This window comes from Drosophila willistoni (genome assembly GCF_018902025.1).
Source record: "Drosophila willistoni isolate 14030-0811.24 chromosome 2L unlocalized genomic scaffold, UCI_dwil_1.1 Seg196, whole genome shotgun sequence".
Taxonomy (NCBI): Eukaryota; Metazoa; Arthropoda; class Insecta; order Diptera; family Drosophilidae; genus Drosophila; species Drosophila willistoni.
Window position 1 is genome coordinate 8921181 of NW_025814048.1, and position 24372 is coordinate 8945552.

Here is a 24372-nt window from a genome sequence, read left to right on the forward strand (position 1 = left end):
TGTTAAATATTATTCGTCTAATAAAAAGTTCATTGTTTATTTCAGAACTTAATTTTTAAATAACAAGTATTCATTGAAATTTTTGTTTATTTAATAAATTAATAATCAAAAACGTGGATCTCTTAAAAAGAAGTTGTTCATTGTCCAATTCTTTCTCACTTGGTTAAGAAACTAATTCGAAATTGTTTATATTTAAAAAAGAAAAAACCTTTAAACTCTTTTAGAAATTTATTTAATAAGAAATTTTATTTCTTTAACTCTTTTCCAAATTTATTTTTATAACACATTTTATTTGCTCAAATTTAAAAACCATTGAAATTTATATTTGTCATTGCATTAGTGACAAAACATCAATTTAGATTATATCAGCTTATTGAAAATTACGTTTTCCCTTATTGATTTAGACATCTAAACACATTAACACACACATACATATGTAAGTGTGTGTAGTCTGCGAAGTCATGGTTTTTCCTTTTTAGATTACAATGATAAAAAGTATATATGGTAAATAAACCATAAAGAGTTCCGATTAGCAATACAATGTTTTATTATTAAAGGTAACTCTCTATCTCTCTCTCACTCTCTCTTTCTCTGCATTTATTGCGTCTTTTAAGTTCCGAGTGGTAAAACTCTTTCACAATCATTGGCCCTGTTTTTTTTTTTTTTTTTTAACCCTCTCCCCAAGATAGCAAAACCGACAACGTCAATGACGACCACGACCACGATCACCTTATCTATTAAGAAACCCAAAACCCATATTTATTTCGGCTTTTTATTTATTTTGTGAGTTTTGTAATATCATTTCACTGGCTAAGAAGTAGATAAGAAATAAATGTGAATAGAAATAGCTTATCAGAAGCTGCTGCTGTTCGTTATTCTCTAATCTCTTGTTTTGTTTTTTGGATGCAATGACCAAGGCTAGGGTCATATATTTCAATTTTATTTAGCTGATAAACTAAAGATTTGACAATATATACCCTATATACATAGTTAGTCGGCTAGAAGGGAATATAATTGCAGCATATATTGTCTAAAATTTTGTTAAAACCATAAAAGTATGAGTTAATTATTTGGTTTTCATAAAGGATATTATGTTTTGGTGACAAAAGAACATGATGAGGACTACAAAAATTCCTCCAGAGTGCAAATTGGGCTAAATTTTGTTTTTATTTTTGTCATAAAGTCGAAAAAATTTGGTAAAATATATTGAGAATTTCAGTTAGCAAGTTAAAAATTAATAGATTGGGGGCATAGAATCACTAATCTAAAATTTGTTAAATGGCAATAGTATATTTTTCAAGTTATAGATGTTGTAGTTACTGATTTACTTCATGAACTCTTATTTTATAAAAAATCTATCCAAAGTGTTCGTCGATTATGGCGTAAATAAGTAATTTTGACCAAAAATTGAACCAAAAAGTAAAACCAAACATAAATTTTTACCCAACACTGCGCTTTAAAGCCAGCTTTTAACACTTTTTGCCCAATTTTGCCTGGTTTTTCTTTATATTATATAATTTAAGCCATAATTTAGATAAGAAATTAAGTCCTACTGAATAAAAATCGAAGTAAAAAAGCAAGTTTTGACTGGATTGTTGGTAAAATGCGTTGAATTAACGTTTCAACTAACTTTTATGCTGAATCCTTTAAGAAAATATAAAAATTATTTAAAAATGTTTTGAACGAACACAAAAATCAATCAATAAGGAAGCAGAATAAAACCGTAATCCGTTTGAAAAAATACAAAAAATTAATCCATTTAAGTCCTAATGATGTTTTTGCAAAATTTCAGAACTCTAGAATTTTAATTGAAGTTTATGTCAAAAAAGAAATAATTTGGGTCCCAATGTGAAAAGAAGAAAGGGGAAATGGGAAAGTCTCTCAAAGTCAACGACTTGTAAGTTTTTTTTTGTGATCTTTGATTTAATTAAAGGAACTTGATGAGAATCCCGTTCCTGCTACGCATGAAATTCATTGTTTTATTATACAAGGACAGAGAGAGACTCACAGAGAGGGTGATAAAGACGGGGAAAGAGGCCAACAGAGGGTGGAGATACTAGATAGATATGTAGGTAGGGGGAGGTGAAGCGCTGTTCGCTCAGTGACCCCAACGACAGACGACAACGACGACGACGACGTCGTCGTCAATGCCCGTTTCCCGTTTTCCCGTCTTCTACTCCTGGTTTTTGTGTGTTTTTTGGTTTTTTTGCGTTTTATTTTACTTTATTTTGTTGGGTTGAATGACTTTGGACAACAGCGTGGGGTGTGTGTGTGTGTGTGTGTGTGCGAGACGAGCAAAAATTCAACAAAAAACCAAAACAAAATAACAGAAAAAGAGCGTAACATTTTATTTTGGAGGCTTCTGAATGGCAACCGAGCCAATGAACCCCCCACATTTACAGCTGACGACAATGAAGATGATGATGATGATGGGACGGACGAGTTAGACGAAATTCTATATACACATGTCGATTTCGGAGGAGAACCTGGTAGGGGGGAGTCAGTTACTCATCGGGTGGAGTTGCTGTGGGAGTAAAAGTGGAAACAGGAGAAGGTAGAAGTCTCGTCTGGTTTGCTGCTCTCATTCTAAGCTTTCCCTTTTTCTTCTTTAATAAAGTTCTCTCAGGTATGGAATTTTTACAAGAATTATAAATATACATACATAAACAAATCATGTAGTCATCACATGAATTTACTAGGTAAGCTAGTGAAATGAGAGGAGTGGAGTGGAATGGTTGGGAGGGGGGACTAGGACTGAATAGAGGCAAAGATATTACGTAGTTCCCGTTTTTGGCCCGCATATCATTAGACGAACGAAAGAAAGAACTTTTTTTTTTTTTTCTTTTGGGTCGCAGCAGCATGCCAAATGCGTCACATCATCCCATATCTGTCTACAAGCGTTTAGAATATTTGTTTTTACTCATACTTATTACTTCTTAAAGTCAAAGTGTGGGTATAATGGGCCAATGAGTCCTCTACTTGAATGGCAGTTTGCTTTAAAAAGTGTAACCTGTTTAATAATGAGTTGATTAATTAAACTTAATATTATAAAACTAATATTATTAAGTTTTATTGACCCAGAAATTCATTATGAAAATCTTCTTTGATTAGAAGTTATTAACTTTCATATTAAAAGGTGTTCTAATCGGTTATCGCGCAGTGTATGTTCCTCAGGTTTTTGTTATACAGTCGAGTCTCCATATTTCGTATCCCGCTAAATCGAAAACCTCAATATTTCGTAAGAATCTCTTTGACTGCCTTGAAAAAACTTCGTTGAAATGGAAAGCGCGGTAAATCAAAATCCTCTGTAATTCATAAAAAATTCTGTTCCCTTGCCATTTTGAATTACCGAGACCGTAAAAGAACTATATATATACAGTGGTGGCCAGTTCGTTAGAGCATTAGGAAAATTTTTTCTGATTTTCTCGATTCCCAAGTAACTTTTTTATTATTTGTTGGATTTAGATGTGGGTATCTCTTCGTTTACCGTTTTTACAGGTGTCTGAACAAAAAAACCCCCTTGTACTCTTTGAAAATGTTGTTGATCTAGGAAATTTATATAGACGGCATACAAAAAATTTACAATTTTGCTTCACCATTCGTTTTGGAACCGATCGAATTCGGAATTTTGTATGTAATTTCATAGTCTTTAGGACGAGGCCTTATTTATACTATAATACTTTTTTCCTTCAACTTCAAAGTGAAGCTAGTTCCCAGTCGAAAGATACATTTTATATTAAAATCGAATTTAAATTATATACAGTGAAACCTCGATATAACGAATCTGAGGGGGATCGCAAAATTATTCGTTATATCTATTGATTCGCTATAGGTACTGAAATGTAAAACCTTAGTCCTTTCAAGGGACTTAACAAAAAATTCGTTATATTGGGTTTTTCGTTATAACGAAGTTCGTTATATCGAGGTTTCACTGTAGTTTTCAAGGCTTCTCAATATGTGGTAGGCAAAACCCACCTAGCCTTCATCTCTTTCTATTGGTATGAACCTTTCAAAGGCCGCTAAACAGGTAAAAAAGACGTTGACTGAACCCGCAGGTAGTATAAAAATGTTTGATTTAGTTAGTTACTTGGGAGTCGAGCAAATCAAATTCTGTATAGCTATGAAAATAAAGCCTAGTTATACATAACTTTCGTCTTTATAGGGCCCAAGGGGGTAAATCTAACCGTGTCCCCTTGAGTCCACTCATGGAAAAATCACTATAGACAAAATGGATGATTAGATTTAGGTGCAAATTTATTTATCTGGTCACCGACTATCATCGACTATGAGTTTGCAAAAATTGTTAGACACAACCAAAGCCAATTAACCAACTGACATGCAAAAATTATCATACACAATATAAGTAATATCATACAAGGCCATAGATTAAAACCCCCTTCGAAATGGTTTCTAGTTGTGTCTTCCCCGAGATACGCCCCTGTCTATGGATTTTTATAGATTACAAACATATGTATTTGTTATTAACACCTCTTCAATAAACAAGAACAACAAATGCTAGAGAAATGTTGTCCACAAAAATTAAGAAAATCAAAAAGAAAAATCAAATGCGAGAAACGTTTTAATTTTTATTCATTTAAACAATTGCGTTGTTCCTATAAACTACTATATATAACACATTTACAGTAACGTGCTCCAACGAAGAGTGCTCTACTATAATTTATAAGTTATGTTAACTCACACACAAACACACACACATTTGAACATCGAGATAGAGAAGCAACAAAGTTGTAATTATTTTTGATTATTTCCTATTTTCGGTTTAGTTTTTTTTTCTTTCTCTCTTTCAATTATCAGAAAAACAGCTGATCAACGCAGTTTTAAACCAACTGCGCATGAATGTAACGAAAGGTGGAGATTGTGAGTAAATAGGGGAGAGAGACAGAGAAAGAGAGAGATTGAGAAAAGTAAGCGAGGGGAAGTAAATGTAATAGAGAGAAAGAGAGTTTGAAGCAACATTTCTTTGCTTTTGTTTTATGTGGAAAAATTAGTAATTAACTAAAGCTTTGTGGTAGCCCATTATATGATATATACCTACATATATACATATATATACATATATACATACGTATATAGCTACATATATATATATACGTAGATATAGATGACGACAAATGACTTTCGCATCTTACAATTCCTATTAATTAAAGAGTTTAACCCAAGCTGTGTTCATTAGTCAGCCAATCATCGAGAAAACTTTGAAAGCTCTTTTCGATTGTTTCTATACCCTACAATTAGACAATGAAAAAAGTATATTCATACATATGAATACATATACATATGTTTCAGGACTTGAAATTTAAGGAATTGTATTAAAATCTGTAATAATATCTGACTGACTATGAAAGATAATCAAATCTGATCGATTTCAAATGTAAATCGACAGCAATTCAGCATCATTTCCACCAATTCTGAGAAGCAAAATACAAAACATTTTTGTTTGGCTTAAAATTATATAATTATTTTGGTATAAATTTGTTTTTGAGTTCAAATCCTGACATATTGTTATCAATATATTACAAATTAATAGAAAAATGTTTAAAAACCTTAGTTTCACATGAAAGTTTGCGATAACTATTCCATGGTCGGATCTAGGACTGTGAAATGGGGGAAATAAGCTCCTTTAAGTATGCAATAGGCTGCAAAAAGTTTAAGTAGTCTATTCATTCCACCGACTCAAAGGCAAACGATTACAAACCGAATACAGGACAAAAGTATTCGGAATCAGAACCGAAAACAGTACTAAATACTCTTCAATAACTTTAAAAATGTAAAAATTATTGATAATTTATATTACAAATATTTTATAGAGTATAAATCAAAGACGTCTTTAAATATTTTAATAGTAAATTAAAGAAACAAAATTTGAAAAAGTAGTATATAGAGATGAATGAAGTTGTGTTGGGTATCACAAAGTCGCTTACTAATTTCAATTTATGGTCATGGAACCTCTTGACTGACCTTAGGGCTTCCGTTGTGTATGTGTGTGTGTGTGTGTGTGCGTGTGTGACGAGTGTGTTACTTAATTTTCAACGGTTTCATCAGCTTCATGGAAAATTTTCCAAAAAGAAAAAAGAAACCTACCTGCCTTGTTAGAGGTGACTTCTCACATGTTTTATTTGCACTTCTTAGTATAATATACGTTCACGGAAATAGAGAGAGAGAAAGAGAAAGAGAGGGAGAGAGGGAGAGATATAGAAAAAGATAGCTAAACGTATTTGTTAAATATTTGTTTAAAGAAAATTTAGAGAACAAGTTATCTAAATGAAAGGTATTATTAATTTGTTAACATCAATCAATTTCAACAGTTTCTCCGACAGTTCATCAACTGCAAACAAGAAAAAGAAAAAAATGAGGAAAAAGGGTCAACAACAGTTGCTATTCTTATAAACACAAAAAGGGACATTGGCCAAGGAGACGAAAGAACTCAACAAGACCGAAAGCCAAAGCCAAATCCAGACCCAGACCCAGACCCTAGCCAGACTGTTTGCTTGGTCTGCATTTCATTTCTTTGTCTGGACGGAACAAGTCAGTACATCCACATCCACGTCCACATTCATGTCTCTCATGTCCCTATGTCTCTTGTCGCTTCTTTGTTGTCGCGCGCCTTGGCTAAAGTATCTATATCCTTTTTGGATTCTTCTTCTTTGTCTTTCTTCTTGTATATACTATGCTTCTTCCTCTTCTTCTTGTTTTGCTTCTTGGGTTATTCAAGTTCATTTTAAAGACAGGAACAAAATGTGATAGTGTGTGTGCGTGTGTGTGTGAGGGTATATAAAATTCTCGTGATTTGCTAATATAAAGGCAAACGAAAATATAATCAACTAAATTTAATCATGATTTATATTTTGCATATAACTAGTGAGATTTCTATTTAGTTTAATGAACTTTCCTTTGTTTTATGGTTTCTAAGGACTTTTTCATTATTGTTATAACAAAAAATTTCGATCAGTTGTTAACTTTTTATTAGATATATAAAGGAATTTCTAGAATATTTATCGTTTATTTAAAGTTATTTCTTTAAACTACAATTCATTTTATTATTTAACATCTTGGAATAATGTTAATATAGATAATTCTTTAATTTTAAAATAATAAATTGTTAACATCTTGCAGTAATGTTGGTCTAGAGAATTGTTTAATCATATAATATAATAATAATATGGCGTAGATATTTATATTCTGGTTAATTTTATCTTAATTATTTCACAAGAAACTACAAATAACAAAACAATTTTGAAATCTACATATTTCATAATTAACTGCATATAACAAAATTTTAGATAGATAATTGAAATTTAGCATAAATTTTGGTTAGTTTTATCTTAATTATTTCTCAAGAAACTACAAATAAACTTTAAAAAAAATTGAAATCTATTTTATATTTAACTGCATATAAGAAAATTTTAGATAGAATTTAGATAGAATGTAGCAAAATTAAATAAATTTGAACATCAATTTATGTATTATTTATGGATTTACACTCAATGGACACTTTATGGATTTACCTTCAAAAGAAGGTAAAAATCTAAAATTTTGGAGTTTAAATGTTTTCCAAAAGATTTTTTATATTTTTAAGTATCTGCTTTTGGACCAACTTAAAGTTTATGTATAAAACTTGATGACAATAAATTTATTACTTTATTTAAACATTTACATATACAGATACATATGTACATACAAAATCTTATCTTAACTATTCACTGGAGTTTCACATAGAACGTCCTTTTAGAGTAATCAAGAAAACAAAATCATATCAGCAAAATTTTTATTTTAAACATAAGAAGGAGAGAGATTGCTTTGTGTGTGTGTGTATATGTGTGGGTGCTATTGATAAGCTGACTCGACATCGGTCCAAAAACATAAAACAAACATAAATATTGTGTGTGAGTGTGAGTTTGAGTGTGTGCGTGTGGTGTGTATGTGTATGTACCTAAATGTTGCTGATGTTGTCTGGGTCGCCCTTCGCAGTATTCTTATATATTTTCGATTTCAGAGGCGCATGCGGGTTTTTCTCTGTTATTTATTTATTTTTTTGCGCGTTGTTTACTCTTCTCCACACACACACACACACTTATGCCAGAAAAGGCAAATGTAGTATATACTTAGATCTATATGTATGTACCTAACTTAGCTAGGCAAAAGCAGCAGCAGCAACAACAATGAAACAAACAGAACAAAAGTTTTGAAATACCCTGTAAAACAGCAACAAATAAAAATCTCAGAAATTAAACAGATTAAAATTGTTACCTGGATGTAAATGTTTGTCTTCTACCTACCTTTACTTGCTCTAATCTACCCGAATTAGGTAGGGTCTATAGGGTATAGTAAAGCTGAACATATGGAAACGGGTTTATGTATTGGTATCTATCTATCTATCTGTCTATATACAACGCTTGTCATTTGTTTAAGTGGAATATCTACCTATGCATGTATTAATGTACATATGTTGAGGAAATTCCATATGATTTTCCCCTACACAAATTGTGTGTTGATAAATGTCATGTTGGCAACATGTTGCTAATAGTCTCAGAAGCAGAAACAACAAAAAAAAACCAAACTAAAATGTACGACGTAGTTTCCCTGGTAAATAGCCAGAAATTGTATATAAAAGCAGCAGCGTGGTTAGGTATATAACACACTCACACACACATACACACACCTACTAAGTGTATGTATGTATACATAGCCATCAGCCCGTCGAGTGCCATTCGCTCAGCTGTTTTTTAGAAAGTTGCTGGCAGCTCATTCAAGCAGTGGACGCTCAAGCGACAACATCAAACGGCAAAAAAACAAACTTTGAGTCCGTCTCTCTCTCTTGTTTCTTCTCTCCAAAACGAATCCGAAGTGCAACCGAAATTAAATCTAAGCTTTTTGAGCAAACAAGTTTTATTTTCCTCCCAAAATAATACAACAAAAAAAAAAAGAAGAAATAATCTTTATTTTTTTCGCGTACCTGCTGATTGTTGTTTCAGTTTCTTTTCAAATTTGTTTTTTTTTTTTGTTTTGTGTTCCGTTTTGGGCTGCCTGCCTCTGTATCTCTGTATCTGCCTAACCTCTCAATCTCTCTCCCTCATTTCTTGTTGTTGTGTGTTTAGTGTGTGTGTTTGTGTGTGTGTGCCAAAAACGAAAAATAACCGTTGAAAAATTCAAATGCAGCTACGTGAACAATTAATATGCTGCTGCTGTCAACATTGTTGCCAACAACGAGATTGTGGCCCAACAACAACAACAACTACTGATTATGAATTGCGGATAACTAAAGGAGAGGAGGTGACAGAGACGACAAATCAAAAGTCAAAATTTAAATAAAATAAATCTAAAAGGAAATATAATGAACAGCAGTGTTTGGTGTGGTGGAAAAAGAACAGCAAAAACAGAAATTCAGCAAAATTGAGTGAAAGCGGAATAAAATAAAACAAAAAAAAAAAAACCAAAACCAAATCCGACGGGGGAAAATTGTGAAAACTTTTTGCAATAGAAACACCAGCAACAACAACAACAAAAAGGTGGGTAAAATTGTTGGAAATACATAGTTTGTTTGCCAAGGAAGGGAAGCAGGGGCTGGGGGGTTGTCTACGAAATCAGTCAGCTGTGCAGCAAAGGCCTGCGCATGTGTTGGTGACGTAATGCATAATATATAAAGCGCAATAGTCAAAGCTCCCCCACACACTCACACACACACACACTGAATCAGAGACGAACAAGCAAAGACGGAAAGCGTGTGTGAGTGAGAGGGGGCCAAACTACACAGTTAAATAATTGAAGATCGCATACACCTACACTCACTCTGTTTGGATGTATGTATGTGTAGTTGTTGGGCCTTTTGGGAGACTTTCTGACGCCCCCCGCGTTCAAACGATTGAATGCTGTTGCTTTCTCGCTCACTCACACTCCCACAACTTACTTGTATTCCTGTGTATCTGTGAGTGAAGTAAGGAAAACTACTCACATTTGAGTTGGGGTTTTTTTCCTTTCTCTCTTTCTCTGCCTCTCCTTCTCTTTTTTTTTTAATGTAATTGACACACATTTTCTAATTGTGGAGTTGTCTGGTTTTTAGTTGGCCCCCCTCACACACACACACAGCATTATGGGGCGTTTGTCAACAGTCAAAACTTGTTTCACACTACATAAAAATCAGCTGTGTGTATATGAGTTTAAAATGCACAGGTGCTGGTTACTGCTAAGGTGATAAATACTCAATAATAGATGAAAACGCAGAAGATGATGATGATAAATAAGAAGAAGAAGAAGAAGAAGGGGAACAACTAGCGAGAGAACTCATGTAATTGTGAACCACATGTAACCTATACGAAACAACAGCGATAAGAAACAATTGCGCAACATTTGAAACCACCCACGTGTATGATGGCAATTTGCTTTATAGGGAAGGTCTTTTGACTCTAAATATAATTATGTGTACATTGTATGTATTTATGTGTGTATAAGTAGATACACGTGTGCAAATACATAGACACAAAAAACATTATTACAATTGAAAAGATCAATTTTTGTTTTTGTTTTTCCCCACACAAAGATCAATTTAATATTCTACAAGAAAAGACGTTTGATTAGTTGATTGTCTCTAAAAAAGGTCCAACACATAATTAATTTTTCTAAAATACTTGTCATTAAGAGTGGGAAAAATTGACTTTCATTAACTCAATTCTGTCTTTTAGAAATATATACATATATAAGTTCATAGAAATTTAAAAATATTTCATTGTTTTAGTCAGTTGGTTTCAATTTGTTTAAACATTGATCTAAATGAGTGAACTTTTTCCCCTATATGTACACAAATGCAACATCTTAAAATCGAATACTTTCACTATCTTGACATTATCTTATATAAGCGGCCTTGATAAGCAAACAGCACAAAATAAAGAATCAAAAATAGCCAACAAAAAAAAAAAAAATTAAATAAATTTCGAATGGTCGACAAAACAGCTGTTTCTTTTATGCTTGCTTCTGGCACATTTTGTTAAATTAAGTTTTGTTTTGGTATACCTTTTTTACATTTTTTTTTTTTTATTTATGATGAGAGAACCCAAAAAAACAAAAAAACAAAACAAAGAAACCCGTTGGTAGGTTTCTGTATATGGCGCGTCGACTATGGTTATACCCTTTTTTTTTGTTTGAAGAATTCAAACTGATCTCATCATTTCACTTATGTAGTCTTTTACCCCATGCGCGGAAGTTACAGGGTATTGAGAGGTTTACATAGACCCGCGAGTCAGTATGACACAGTCGCTATTTTGTTGTAATTTTATACGTGCGCAGTTGGAAATGTAAATGAAGTGAGTGAGCGAGTTGAGTTGCTGCTGATTGACTGACTGGACTGAGTGTGTGTGTGTGTGAGAGTTTGTGGGGGATGGGCTACAGGAGAGATAGGCAGAAAGAAAGCGAGAGAGGGAGAAAGAGTAAGCAAGGGAAACAAAGCAGTAGCAGCAGCAGCAGCAAAAGGCATTGGCACTTTAACTAGCGGTCATTTGCTTTTGGCTTTGGCTTCTTCTCTTTCTTCACCTCCTCCTACTACTCCCTCAGTTGACAATCGCAATCTTCATACAGAGTGTTTGTTTCTCCATGCTTTGCTCTCGATTTGCAAGAACAGGCATATTTTGGCTAAAAATAAAACGTGCTACACACACACACTCACACGCAGTTATAAGATGCGAACGCACACTTGTAGTCCTGAACGCGCTGCTCCCCTTTTTTGTTAGTAGGTGGTGTTTTTCTCTCACGCTCTCACTCTTTTACAACTCCCCAAAAGTGCTGCCATATGCTAGAGCGAGACACGCTCACGTGCTCACATTACAGAGGCACACACACACACACACATACACGTGCCCCAAGACACAAAAGAGGAAGAAGAAGAGAGAACACCAAATACAACCATAACTGGACTGGCTCCCCGATTGTATGCTGTATAGGGGGAATTGTCGAAGGCAAGGAGAAGTGTGAGAGAGAGAGAGAGTTGTATAGAGTTTGTTTACAAAAAAATTGTTGTATTTTTGCTGCGCACATGTGAGCCAACAGCGGGAGAACGTGATAGAGAAAGAGAGATAAGATAGAGGGACAGTGAGTGAGTGTGAGGGCAATGGGGAGCGAGTTGTCCATGTAACTTCATATTTGTTGTATAAGAAAAGTGTAGATGAAAAACAGGGTGTACCGTGTAACAATTTTAATTACGCTGTTGAACAATTCATTATGCGCAATACCCTGTAAATATAAAATGAGTAAAAAGGTATGAAGAGGATGAATTTTGTCAGTTAACATCTCGAGACGTGTAACGTTACATTTTTAAAGGGTATTTAAAAGCTTTCGCCTTGTACATATGTATGTATAAATTTATTACAAATATTTCAACAATTAAATTCGAGCAATTTATTGATAATTATTAAATTGTTTTTTCCTCTCTTTTTCTAATTACAGCAAAATACAATACAACATCAGTAACAACAACAACAACAACAAAAATAATGGAATTTTAATAAAGTTTTAAAAGGTAAGCTGGAAAAACCTTGAAATAAACGATCAACCATCACCACCCACTTCCCCCCGGCCTTACCCGACCCGACCACCGCTCACTTTCAATGGATTCCTCTTCAATTGTATGTGTGTCTGTGTAATTCTTTTGATTTTCATTTTATTTTTTTTTTCCTTTATGGGGGCTTATTGTAACCATGTTCAGCCATGAGGGGGAGGTGCGGCCCCATTCGCCCATATAATAAAGGTTGTTAACGAGGTCATACCAGTTATATTTGAACTAATCAAAGTCATCAGCTGATGATGATGATGATGATATGGGCTTGTGAGATACATATGTAAGTTGTCAAATAACAGCCACTTCCGCCTTCCATGCATGCATGTGCGTGACACATTTACTTATCCATCCAAAGGGGAGAAAATGAATCCCCCTTGCATTTATCATACAAAAACCGTAAATACTTTTATATGACGCATTGTTGGGAATGACTAAAGGCACTTTAATTGGCAGAAAAAAACCACAAATTCATAACTAAAATAACTTCAAATGTTGCAAGAAAGGAAAAGGAAACGGGTTTCATTTACAACAACAACAACAGCACCCTCTGGCGTTCGAAAGCTTGCTGCTGTTGCCTTTCACTCACACAATTCCAATTCCCCCCTCATAGTTTTCCGTAATGCAAATTGCGTCAAGAAAATGTGCAATACAACACAAAACAAAGACACAAACGCAAATGCAAAATGTAAAAGCCAAAAACTGTGTTGCAAAATCACAAACTCACAAAAAAAAAACCATGCCAAGGACGGCAGCGTCAAGCAAAAGCTAAATGAAATTAGTTCAACAATGCATCAACAACAACAACACAAATATATATGTATATATATATATATGTACATACATATGTATTTAGCTACTGCCACTCCCCTTTCCGTCGTCGACACCTGACATCTCGCCTCTCCACCCCACGCCCTCTTTCGATCAGCAGTTGATTGAGAATTTGGCGCAAAGCAAAAAACCAAAAAAAAATTATAAAAGTGCAACTAAAACGATTTTGACACCAAAAAAAAAACTTGAAAAGACCTTTACAAAAAGCAAATCCAATTTAATCTAAAACCAGAGGGCCGGGGCTAACTTCGACCGCGTCAAAGTTTGTATACCCTTGCAACTTTTATGGTAACTCTTTCCTTACCTATATCAAAGTGGAAAAACGTTTAAGCTAAAAGGGCTAATGTGTCCGAAAGAACGGCCTACAATCTTAGCACAGGAAATAACGAAGATATTGATCAAAGTCACTGTTTTCCACCGATTGTTCCTATGGGAGCTATATGATATAGTCACCCGATCTTTATCAAATTTGGCACAGTCATTAACAGATATATTAAACTAACAAATGTTTAATTTGAAAGCAATCGCGTCAAAAGTAACGAAGTTATTGACAAAAGTCACTGTTTTCGAAAGATCGTTCCTATGGGAGCTATATGATATAGTCACCCGATCTTGATCAAATTTGGCATAGTCGTTTATATGTGTAATTAACTTAACAATATTAAATTTCATGATAATAGCTCAGAAAATAACGAAGTTATTAAGAAAAGTCACTGTTCGTGACTTTGCTGTTTGTATGGGAGCTATATGATATAGTGGTCCGATCCGGCTGAATCCGAGATATACAACGCCTGCAGTATATACAAGCCTACATGCAAAATTTCAGCTCTGTAGCTCTTACGGTCTAGGAGGAGTTTGCGTTGATCCAGACGGACGGACAGACGGACGGACGGACGGACATGGCGATTTGAACTCGTCTCGTCGTGCTGATCAAGAATATATATACTTTATATCAAGGATGGGCACGTAGTGGCTCTTTTGGCTCCCGTGGCTCTTTACCGGCAGAGGCTGGGCAGAGAAAAAGGTCATTTTTTGGTCTCGACGCACACAAAAATTTGTGTGCCTCGAGTTTTATGACGGGTCATAAAACGACCTTTTTTGGGTCGAGCGAGCGATCGTCGTCGAACTTATGGGCAGAGGGACGGACAAGTCCCGAATTTTACGGGGAGGGGGAAAAAGGTCGCGATCTCGAGCTCGCAACTTGTGGGCAGAGAGACGGACAAGTCCCGAATTTTACGAGGAGGGGGAAAAAGGAACGCGATCTCGAGCACTCATCAAAAACAACCCTTATTTTTACTTGTCCCTCACTCCCTCTGCCCACAAGTTGCGAGCTCGAGATCGCGTTCCTTTTTCCCCCTCCCCGTAAATTTCGGGACTTGTCCGTCTCTCTGCCCACAAGTTGCGAGCTCGAGATCGCGTTCCTTTTTCCCCCTCCCCGTAAAATTCGGGACTTGTCCGTCTCTCTGCCCACAAGTTGCGAGCTCGAGATCGCGACCTTTTTCCCCCTCCCCGTAAAATTCGGGACTTGTCCGTCTCTCTGCCCACAAGTTCGACGACGATCGCTCGCTCGACCCAAAAAAGGTCGTTTATGACCCGTCATAAAACTCGAGACACACAAATTTTTGTGTGCGTCGAGACCAAAAAATGACCTTTTTCTCAGCCCAGCCTCTGCTGCTGATGCTCTGGCTCCCAAGTTAAATTTTCGTGCCCACCCTTGCTTTATATGGTCGGAAATGCTGCCTTCTATGCGTTGCACACTTTTGACCAAAATTAATATACCCTTTTTGCAAGGGTATAATAATTAATTGATTAGATGCAAGTACTTTTTGAAATGATCCTTGAATCTCCTTAACTTTCTAAAATTTAAAGAAAATATCGTTTTTGTTTGAAATTATTAAAATTTTGATTCCGAATTGCAGTAGAAACTTGGAATTGAAGAAGTCACTAATATTATAACTGAATCTTTGCATTTTCGAGGGATTATTTAAGAATTTTAAAAGTGTTTTATTATTCGAACTAAATCTTTGCATTTTCGAGGGATTATTTAAGAGTTTTAAAAGTATTTTATTATTCGAAACCAGAAACTTAATTGATTAATTTCATCTGACATTCAAGTTTAAGAAAAAAACGATCAGAAATGGAAGGCGGAAATACGTAATTTTAAAAGCATTTTCGAGCTATTATTTTTGTATTTTAGAATATTTTACCAGAAGCTGAATTTATAAATTTCTCGTGACTTTTAACTATCAGAATTGGGACTCACATGAAGGAAATGCGAATTTAATGGTTACAATTTTTGAAATTGTGGGATTCTTTTCAAAAGAAATATTTCCCAATCTATCATATGAGATGACATTTATGTAGATGTATGTGAGACATGCCATTAGATCATCATGATGATGGGGTACATTACCATAACCCAATATGGAAAGATAACCCAGTAATGCATTAAAAATACTAAATGATATTACACACAAATCATGTAGCAGCTTCTCCACTCCACTCCCTGTTCTCCACCTATGTATGTACATATGGATCTATGTACATATATATTCTCAGTCAACCCACACGACGTTCCGATTCGTTTCATGAACGTCGTCATAGGCCACGCGCGCTGCTAACGAAATTCATTCACATAAGAGATATAAACGATTTCAAGATACCCTTTACCATAAAAAAAAGGTTTAGGAGGTCGTTTCTGAGTTGAGTGATAAGGCTTCATGTACTTGAAAAGGAAATCAAATGTGGTTTGCAGCTATCTTTAAAAGTTTTAGAATATCTAGGTCGTGACTGTCAAAACACACAATCTTTATAAAAACATTTTATGTGCCTTACAGGGTATCAAAATCTAATTTGAAAATGATTTTTGCCTTTGAAGCCAAAAATGTATAGAAACAAAGTTGAAAATAAATACATATGTATGTATGTATAAATCGTGTATACCTATGTACATATCTATATACGTCTGTACATATAATGTAATCAAATATTATTAAACTTTGTCCGCATTGTTGTTGTTGGTTACGTTCCGTTCCGTACCGTTCGCTTGCCCCCATTTTCATATGAGAGTTGCTTGTGCCTGCCTCTCTGTTGTCGTATCTATTGTGGGCCAAGTGTATCTGTATGTCTCTGTATGTGTATGTGTGTGTGTGTGTGTAGGTGTGAGCGAGTCAGTCATAAACAAAACTACAAACATTGCCAACTGATTGCTAAAGCAGCAAATACACAAAAATCATATGTTTTCTAACACACTCTCACACGAACACTCACACAGATACTGAGCCCTCTCTCTCACACACTCTGTCTCACTTCCACCCCCTGGCTGTATATATTTTATTTGCGTCTGTCGCGCGCGCTAGCTGGCAACTAGTTATATATTGTGTATGCAGGTCAAGAAGAAACGCAAAACACAAAAACACACACACACACACATACACACACTGATATGTACAAAAGCAAAAGTAAAGACAAACATGTTTACCAAAGAGAGGGAGAGAGAGAGAGCACGCTCACGAGCAAGAACTGACACAATGAGAGAGATAAAAGCTAGCAACATGTTGCTAAATCATGGCCTGCAACAGCTGTTTTTTGTATACAAGCCCACGTTGGACAGCTGTGCGCATATGTAATTCTATATTATGTATGTTTGTAATATTGTTGGCAAACAAATAATGGAAAATTAATTAAAAATTATGATTTTACTCCATTTAATTCGAATTGACAATAATTATTAAAGTTCACATTTTGTGTAGTATAAAAATTTAAAAGATATCAAAGAGTTTGAGAATTTTTCTTATCAAATTATCTAAATTATAATTATTTGAAGGCTGAGAAAATGAATTTAATTGTAAAATAATTATCGAGAATTGTTGGACTCACATTTTTGGTGTGTAATATCTAATACATAGAATGCGACCTTCAAAGCTCGGCTTTGTTTTGACGTCATGACGTCACAGCAACATTGTCGTCAGCATCAAGCAACATGATGACATGAGAACCATAATGGAATTGAATGCATACACACACACACACACACACACACACACCCGTAGATAGTCATGTGTAGATGCAGTTGGCAACAACGAAATAAAACTAGGTCGCTCTTTGGTTAAGTAACGACCTGGTTTTTGGTTTTGGTTTGGTTTTTTTGGATTGTTTTGAGGCCGTGTCAGTGTGTCGCAGTTAAAAGAATTCTTCCCGTCAACGGAACGGAAATGTAAACCGTGTCAGGTTATATAATAGATACAGGAAGACTGAGACCAAGCTATGTGAGAGGAGGAGGAGGAGGAGAAGAAGAGGAGGGAAAAAGACCTTGGCAACATAATTCAATTTGAGGCAAAAGTCTGACCTCGTTGTGCCATAAGCATTTCTGACATTCAGACTACCGATAGAGATGGGGAGAGAGGAAGGGTGGGTGGTGTCGAGGGACGTGCCTATCAATGTCATTTTATAAATATGTTTTCTCCTCTTCTTCTTTGTCCTTCAGTGTACTTCTGGTGCAGGATTAAAAAAAGCAGCAGCAGCAGCAGCAACCAAGAACATCAAGGATCTGGATCTGGATTAGGACAACTAAATATGATACCGACTAGTGTGACTAATTCACCACCTCCAGCTGGCTTGGCCCAAAACGGAGCATCTGTCTCGGTTTTGGGTGCTGCGGCAGGAGGATTGGGAATAACTATAACTGGACCTGGAACTGTAACGGCAGGCAATGGAGCAGGGGGAGGAGCTGCTGCTGCAACGGCACAGAATAACTACAACTCCATAGTTTTGGGTCTTGCCTCACTTATTTTAGAAGGCAGACCCATATCCGATGATGAATATCAACATCAGGTTGGAAAGGGAGCTGTAGGAAGCAATGGGGCAACAGCCACATCCAGTGGATCAACTGGCAGTGGTCGTCTATCACCGCGTCCTTCAACATCCCGAGCTGCCATTAACATAACAACGAATCCCTATAATCTGGCCAGTACACCACGTTCATCCTATAATGGATTGGGAATCGGAGTAGGTGGAGGAGGAACCTTCTCCAGTAGCAACAACAGCAGCAGCAACAATACGACCACTCATCAAAGATGGACCCAAAAACTATGCCAACTGCGTCAAGTGTCACCAGCAGCACAGAGCATGAGTATGGAACCGGAATTAGTGGCCTTGGCCATTAATGATGTCGCCACAGAACATGGTGGAGTCGGAGGAGGTGGAGGAGGAACTGGTAGTTCAAGTGGAGAGTTTGAAATTGTTCGACGAGTTTTGCTAAATCGAGCTGGTCTTGGAGGTGGAGGAGGATTAGGAGCAGTAGGTTCAGGTGGCGGCGGCACTAATAATTCAAGTGCTGCCTCATCGCCAGGCTCCAATTCCTCGGATAATATATTGCATTCACTGCAATCATTGGCCACCACTTGCCTAAGAGGCGGCTCTGGACCGACAGCCAGCAACAATTTGAATCTGCCCTTGCCCATGCCCATGTCCATGGCCATGCCGTTGCCTCAGTCCGGCGAGACACGTCCGTTTAGCCTGGATTTTGGTTATATTCCGCCAACACGATCCACAATCACTGCCGCTGCCGCCAGCTCCTCCAATTCCCCTTCTATTGCAACAGCAACCACAACAACAACTGCAACAGCAACAACAACTGCAACTGCAACTAATAGCAGGCCCAAACATGGGCCACACTGTGATCAGTTCCTCAGAAAAATGGGTTTGGCCAAGAGCCAAGATTCAGCCAATGACAATGAGGAACATTTCTGTGATATGTCTTATGTTAATATAACCGTAAGTTAATCTCAAAACCTCTTTAGCCTTATTAGCAGTTGTTAATTTTATGTTTTTTTATTAAAGTGTTCTCGCTGGCGCGCCTATTGCCTGAAAATGGATGCCATTCTGGCTCGTCGGGAGCCCGGAGTATGCATAGAGGTATATTTGGGTCCAGTCAGTCATAAGATTCTACTTGAACAATGGATCATAACTAGCAAGGAAAAGTGAGTGATGAACCCCTTGAAACGTTGTGAACATTTCAATAATCTTTTCTTCTTCTTCTTGTCATTAGAGTCCCACCGCCCACCATGACCTTGCCCTCGCTATGCAGTGCCATAAGAAGTCAATTGTATTTCTCACAAATTGTGGCCTGGTGCGATCTACTAAGGAAATGTGATCCCTCGGTCTATGATAGCGGGCGTGTTATATTTGCCAATGGTAATGGAAATAATGCTGGAGATTTGGCCACAACAACAACTACCAGCAGTGGCACCACCTCATCCCCCTCCCAGTCGTCGTCGTCTCGTCGACCAAGATTGAATATATTCTATAGAATCAAACAACATGATCCCAATGGGGGTGGAGGAGGAGCAGGAGGAGGAGCTGCTGGCATGGATGGTGGCTTCAATGCCAAGGCAAATGTACACAATTTCCCATATGTGAATATTGCCGAGAATATTAGCATTTCTGTGTGTGTTAAAAGTCTTCCAAGAATCAATGGCGGTTTGCCCCAGGTGGGGCCGGCTCCGGTTCCACCACAGCGTATGCTACGTGCGGCATGTACACCCACCAATGGTGGTGGATTTCAAGCGGCCACGCCCACTGGCCTAGGGGCACGCATAGCCATTGTGGGAGCGAGTCCTGGAAATGGTCATGCCAGGGCCAACTGTGATAAAAATAAGGCGAATAGCCCACCAAAGCAAATGGTGGAGCTACTGGCAGAAGAAGATGATGACCAGTTGGGACGTGATGATCTAGACGGTGGCTCATTGAGTCATCGCGAGAGGCAGCTGCAGAAATATCGCAAAAGAATGCAGCGACGTGATAAAAAACGTGAGCGCAAATCTTCGCTGGAGCGACAACCCATGGAACAAGAGACAGAGGATCTAGAACCGGAACAGGAGCCCATGGAGGAGGAGGCACAGGCCATGGTGATGACTTTGGCCCAGCCGCGGCGCATTGCCATGATATCCACGGGAACTCAAACGTCTCTGAGCAGTTGTCAGCAATGTGGAAGAGAAAAGACATTGCTATGTCTCAATTGCAGCAATGGCGAAGATGAGCATTCTGATGATGCACATGCTCATGCCGAGAATGGGCAGACAGAGAACGATAACGAGGATACAGGTGGTTCTGGCTCCGAAATGGAAGACATTTCCAGCTGTAGCTTGAGCAGTGGTGATCTCATAGTGGGCACACCGCGTAACAATGCCGAATTGCTGCTTCAGGCAATACAAAGGACGCCAAAGAATCGTCAGTCAAGAGATCTCAATAGAGGCAGCCGTGCGGCGGCAGGAGGAGGAGGAGCCAGAAACAACAATCAGCCTAAAGCAGCAGCCAGCAGTGGCGGTTGCCAATTGTGCAAGCGTCAGAAGACCCAACATCATTTTGCCCAGGCCAAACAAGAGCAGATTAAACAAGAGACCTCCACCATTCCTACCAATGGTGGTCATCAAATGGAAGAAGAAGAGGTGGAACAACAGGTAAGAATTAATTTAAACTTAACTCACACTGATTGATTTAACTAATGTTAATTGGCCTTTGCAGTCGATTGCCTCCACCAAATTGACTCCAAATATAGAACGATGCTCGTTGAATGCCATCACCGAACGCTGCCAAACGCCGCCGCTGCCATTGGAGAGCACCAACAACTTGGTGGGACAATTTAAGACACCTCAGTTGAAGCTGGATACCCACCATTCACCACTGCCAATGCCAACGCTTCTAACGCTGGCCAGGCCCATGCCCGCGAAGCCCAGTCAGTTGCGTCTCAATTGCAGTGGCAGCGGCTTGCCCCAGATGTATGACAATGAAACGCCGCCACCGACAACATCGCCACTGCTCCGCAAGGCTCTGCCCAAAGTCAATTTGACAACCATCTTCTGTAGCTCAGCTCCCATTACCATTGGCAGTAGCTCCGGCACCAGCCAGGCCAGTAGCAGTAGCCTGGCCTTCTGTTTCGATCCATCCACACTGAGTCATGCCCAATCGCAATTGATACCCTCCGATTTGGGCAATAATCTCACCGTACAGAAATCCTTCTCAGCTCCCACCTTACCCAATGTTTCCAATTCCTCCTCCTCCTCGTCAACGCTATCGATATCACCGCGTTTCGCCAAGCAAGCAGCGGCTGCTTCTTTCTATAAACGCAGATCGCGTCATCTCAGTGATCGCAGCGATCGCAGTTCTTTGGGCTCGGATGAGCAGCTATCGGATGAGGATTTGGAGTCGGCGGGTATGTTCAGTCCGGCTGGTTCACCAATGAAATGTCGCTCCCGTTTGGCCTCACAATTTGCCCATCGTCCATTGTTGGGTAATCTGGAGGAATCTCTGCTGCAGAGGCGTCTGATGCCCAAAATTGAGGTGCAAGGATTTAAATTGTTATTGGGTGCCTCGGGTGGTTTCTGTCCCACACAGTTAACTATTCCAGCTGCTTCTTATTTCTATGAGTTGCATGGCGAAACCCTAAGCACACCCTATATGGTGAGTAAAATACAATCCATTTTATCTGTCAACTGATATATAATATATCTTTTTAACAGTGCGAAATCCGGATGCCTCGTAAGGGTTATTCTGTGCCCAGGACAGGCACATTGCAGGCCACTCTATTGAATCCAATGGGCACAGTGGTGCGAATGTTTGTTATACCCTACGACATGAGGGATATGCCACCATTGCATCGAACTTTTATACGTCAACGTATATTAGCCGAGGAGGCAAATCCTTGTCTGCAGCAACAACAACAACCACAGCAGACAAAGGAGCAAGTGCAACCACGAAGCCCCACAACAACTAGCACCACCAGCAAATTAGGACACTTCATCACCGCCGAGCAGATGAAACGTTTGCGTTATTCCATACACTTAAGGTGCGAAGTGCTTAGATATTGGATACAAAAATAATATCCAATTTACCCATATATCATCCATATATCTTGACTTTGGATAAGTGAGGAGATAAAGAGACGTGTTTTCTGTAGGAAATTAATAAAAATTGTTTAACTTGGCTTCATATATTTGAAATAGGTTTTTGAAAAAGAAATCGGCGAGACATTTAAAGATTTCTTAGCTTAGTTTATTAAGGAAATGTTTCGAAATGGTTGTTAATATTTAACAAAAAGAGATATACGGCTACCTTTATATAAAGAGCCAAAAGCTTTGAGCCATAACCAACTTAATTTAATGGAAATTATAAAGTATTACTGTGAGATACATGAAATAGTTATCCTTTAAGGACAAATTTCCTAGTCAATTATTAACTAATGTGTAGTCAGTTTGTTTTTAAAATAAACCTATAAAATGAAGACAAATGACATACAAGTCATTTGAAAGAGAGAGAGAGGCTATTTATAAGTAAAACTGAGGGATTATTTAACACTAGGTTGTTTTAGTCTAAAATTTCAAATTTTCTCTCAAATTTTCTTGTATTAACAAATTGTCTTTTTCTTGTTTTGTTTTTTAGGTTCCAGACCTCACGTTCGGGCCGTCTTTCGCTGCATACCGATATACGGCTATTGATCTCAAGACGCACAGATTGCGATACAGCTGCTGCCCATGCCAAGGGTGTATTGGAGGCCCCCAATGAGCTGATCACGGATACTCTGATGCCCCAGGAGCCCCGCTATAGTTCCAGGCAGGAGAGTTCGAGTGCCAGCAGTAAAATTTAGTAGTTAATAAACGCCCTGGGCGGCCTCACTTATCAATTGTTTAGACGCCTGTGCAAGCAAATGCTGCGGGCACGTTGGCAATTTTGGCAGCAATATCCCAAATATCAGCTTTAGAGAAAGGAATTTATTTTATTTTTAACTCTATATATATATATCTATTTTTTTTTTATTTTTTATTTGTATAATTTTATACAAATTTGAGAAAACGGAAAGTGAACGAAATTTCTGTAAAGAAATGAGAAATGAAAGTAAAAAAAATTATGCGATTTCTGTTGCTTTATTAAGTTTAACGTTCAACGGAGACAAAAAAAAGAAGAAAAACGTGAAAAAACATTATGCTAAATGTTGAAAATTTTGTTAAAAAAAAAGAAAGAAAAGAAAGAAAGAAAAGAAAAACAGAAAAGAAAACCCAAACACAATTAAATTGATTGATTGATTAATCTTGTAATATCATCTGAACGCGGGGGTCCATTAGGTCCATAAGGCTCAGAGCTCAGCCAATTTTAGCAATACGAAAAACCGGATAAGAAAACAAACGCAATATAAAGATAAAAAGTGTGTGAATGAGTTTGAAAATTATAAAGCAAAAGGATTTGGGTTCGGGAAATTATCTCATTAGGCCCTTCAATCCAATTGCAAGAGAGAATTGTGAGAACTTGTCGCTCATATCGATTGTTGTTGTTGTAGAAAGTTTTTTCTTCTCCATATTTATGTGTATGTAGATTGAAAATTGAAATTTCCATAAACCTATATAACAAACATATTTTTTTTTATTGAGTGAAAGTTTTGAATTGAATTTCCATTTGTTTTGAGTGTTTTTTTTTTTGTGGATGAATTAAGCGTGCCTGTGATACGATATGAGCTGCATGATAGAATTTTAGTTAAATACAAATTAATAATATGATATACATATATATTTTTTTTTCTTGTTGTTTTTACCAACACACAAAACCCACACACATACATACATACACATAACAACACATTTCAATTATTCAATCTTTTGTAGTTTTCCTCTTTTTCTATTTGTTTTCTAATTTTTATTTTAATTGCAATTATAAAAAAGTGCTTAAAAAGTGTTTTTCAAAATGTTTCTAAGCACAAATGTACTTCAATAATTAACTGATGATAAATGCCTAACTTAAATGCATATTAAATGTGTTAAAAAAAAACTAAAACATTAAACAAAACAAGAAACGAGGAAAAGAGAAAACGAGAATAAAAAAACAGAAATTCTGATTTCCATTGATACCTGACTATATACATACATACATACATAGATAAATACTATAATGTATAAACTTTAAACTTACAGCTATTAACAAATTTTCAATCTAGG

At 37.0% G+C, this 24372-nt stretch overlaps 1 protein-coding gene across 1 annotated transcript; it reads left to right on the plus strand.

The window, feature by feature from the left end:
- The first annotated feature begins 12452 nt into the window (after nt 1-12452).
- On the plus strand, nt 12453-23294 carry LOC6639905. Its single transcript, XM_002062942.4, has 7 exons — nt 12453-12523; nt 17877-19165; nt 19232-19371; nt 19440-20850; nt 20915-21850; nt 21910-22235; nt 22829-23294. Exons 2-7 carry the CDS (start codon nt 17966-17968, stop codon nt 23031-23033), a joined length of 4218 nt encoding a protein of 1405 aa, XP_002062978.2. The 5' UTR covers nt 12453-12523; nt 17877-17965; the 3' UTR covers nt 23034-23294.
- The last annotated feature ends 1078 nt before the right edge of the window (nt 23295-24372 follow it).

What these genes read in the sequence shown, in the direction of transcription:
- LOC6639905 (XM_002062942.4), top strand. Translation starts at nt 17,966, where the DNA reads ATGATACCGACTAGTGTGACTAATTCACCACCTCCAGCTGGCTTGGCC. An exon ending in ATCATAACTAGCAAGGAAAA is followed by an intron (nt 19,372 to 19,439) that starts GTGAGTGATGAA and finishes TCTTGTCATTAG; the next exon opens with AGTCCCACCGCCCACCATGA. An exon ending in AAGAAGAGGTGGAACAACAG is followed by an intron (nt 20,851 to 20,914) that starts GTAAGAATTAAT and finishes TGGCCTTTGCAG; the next exon opens with TCGATTGCCTCCACCAAATT.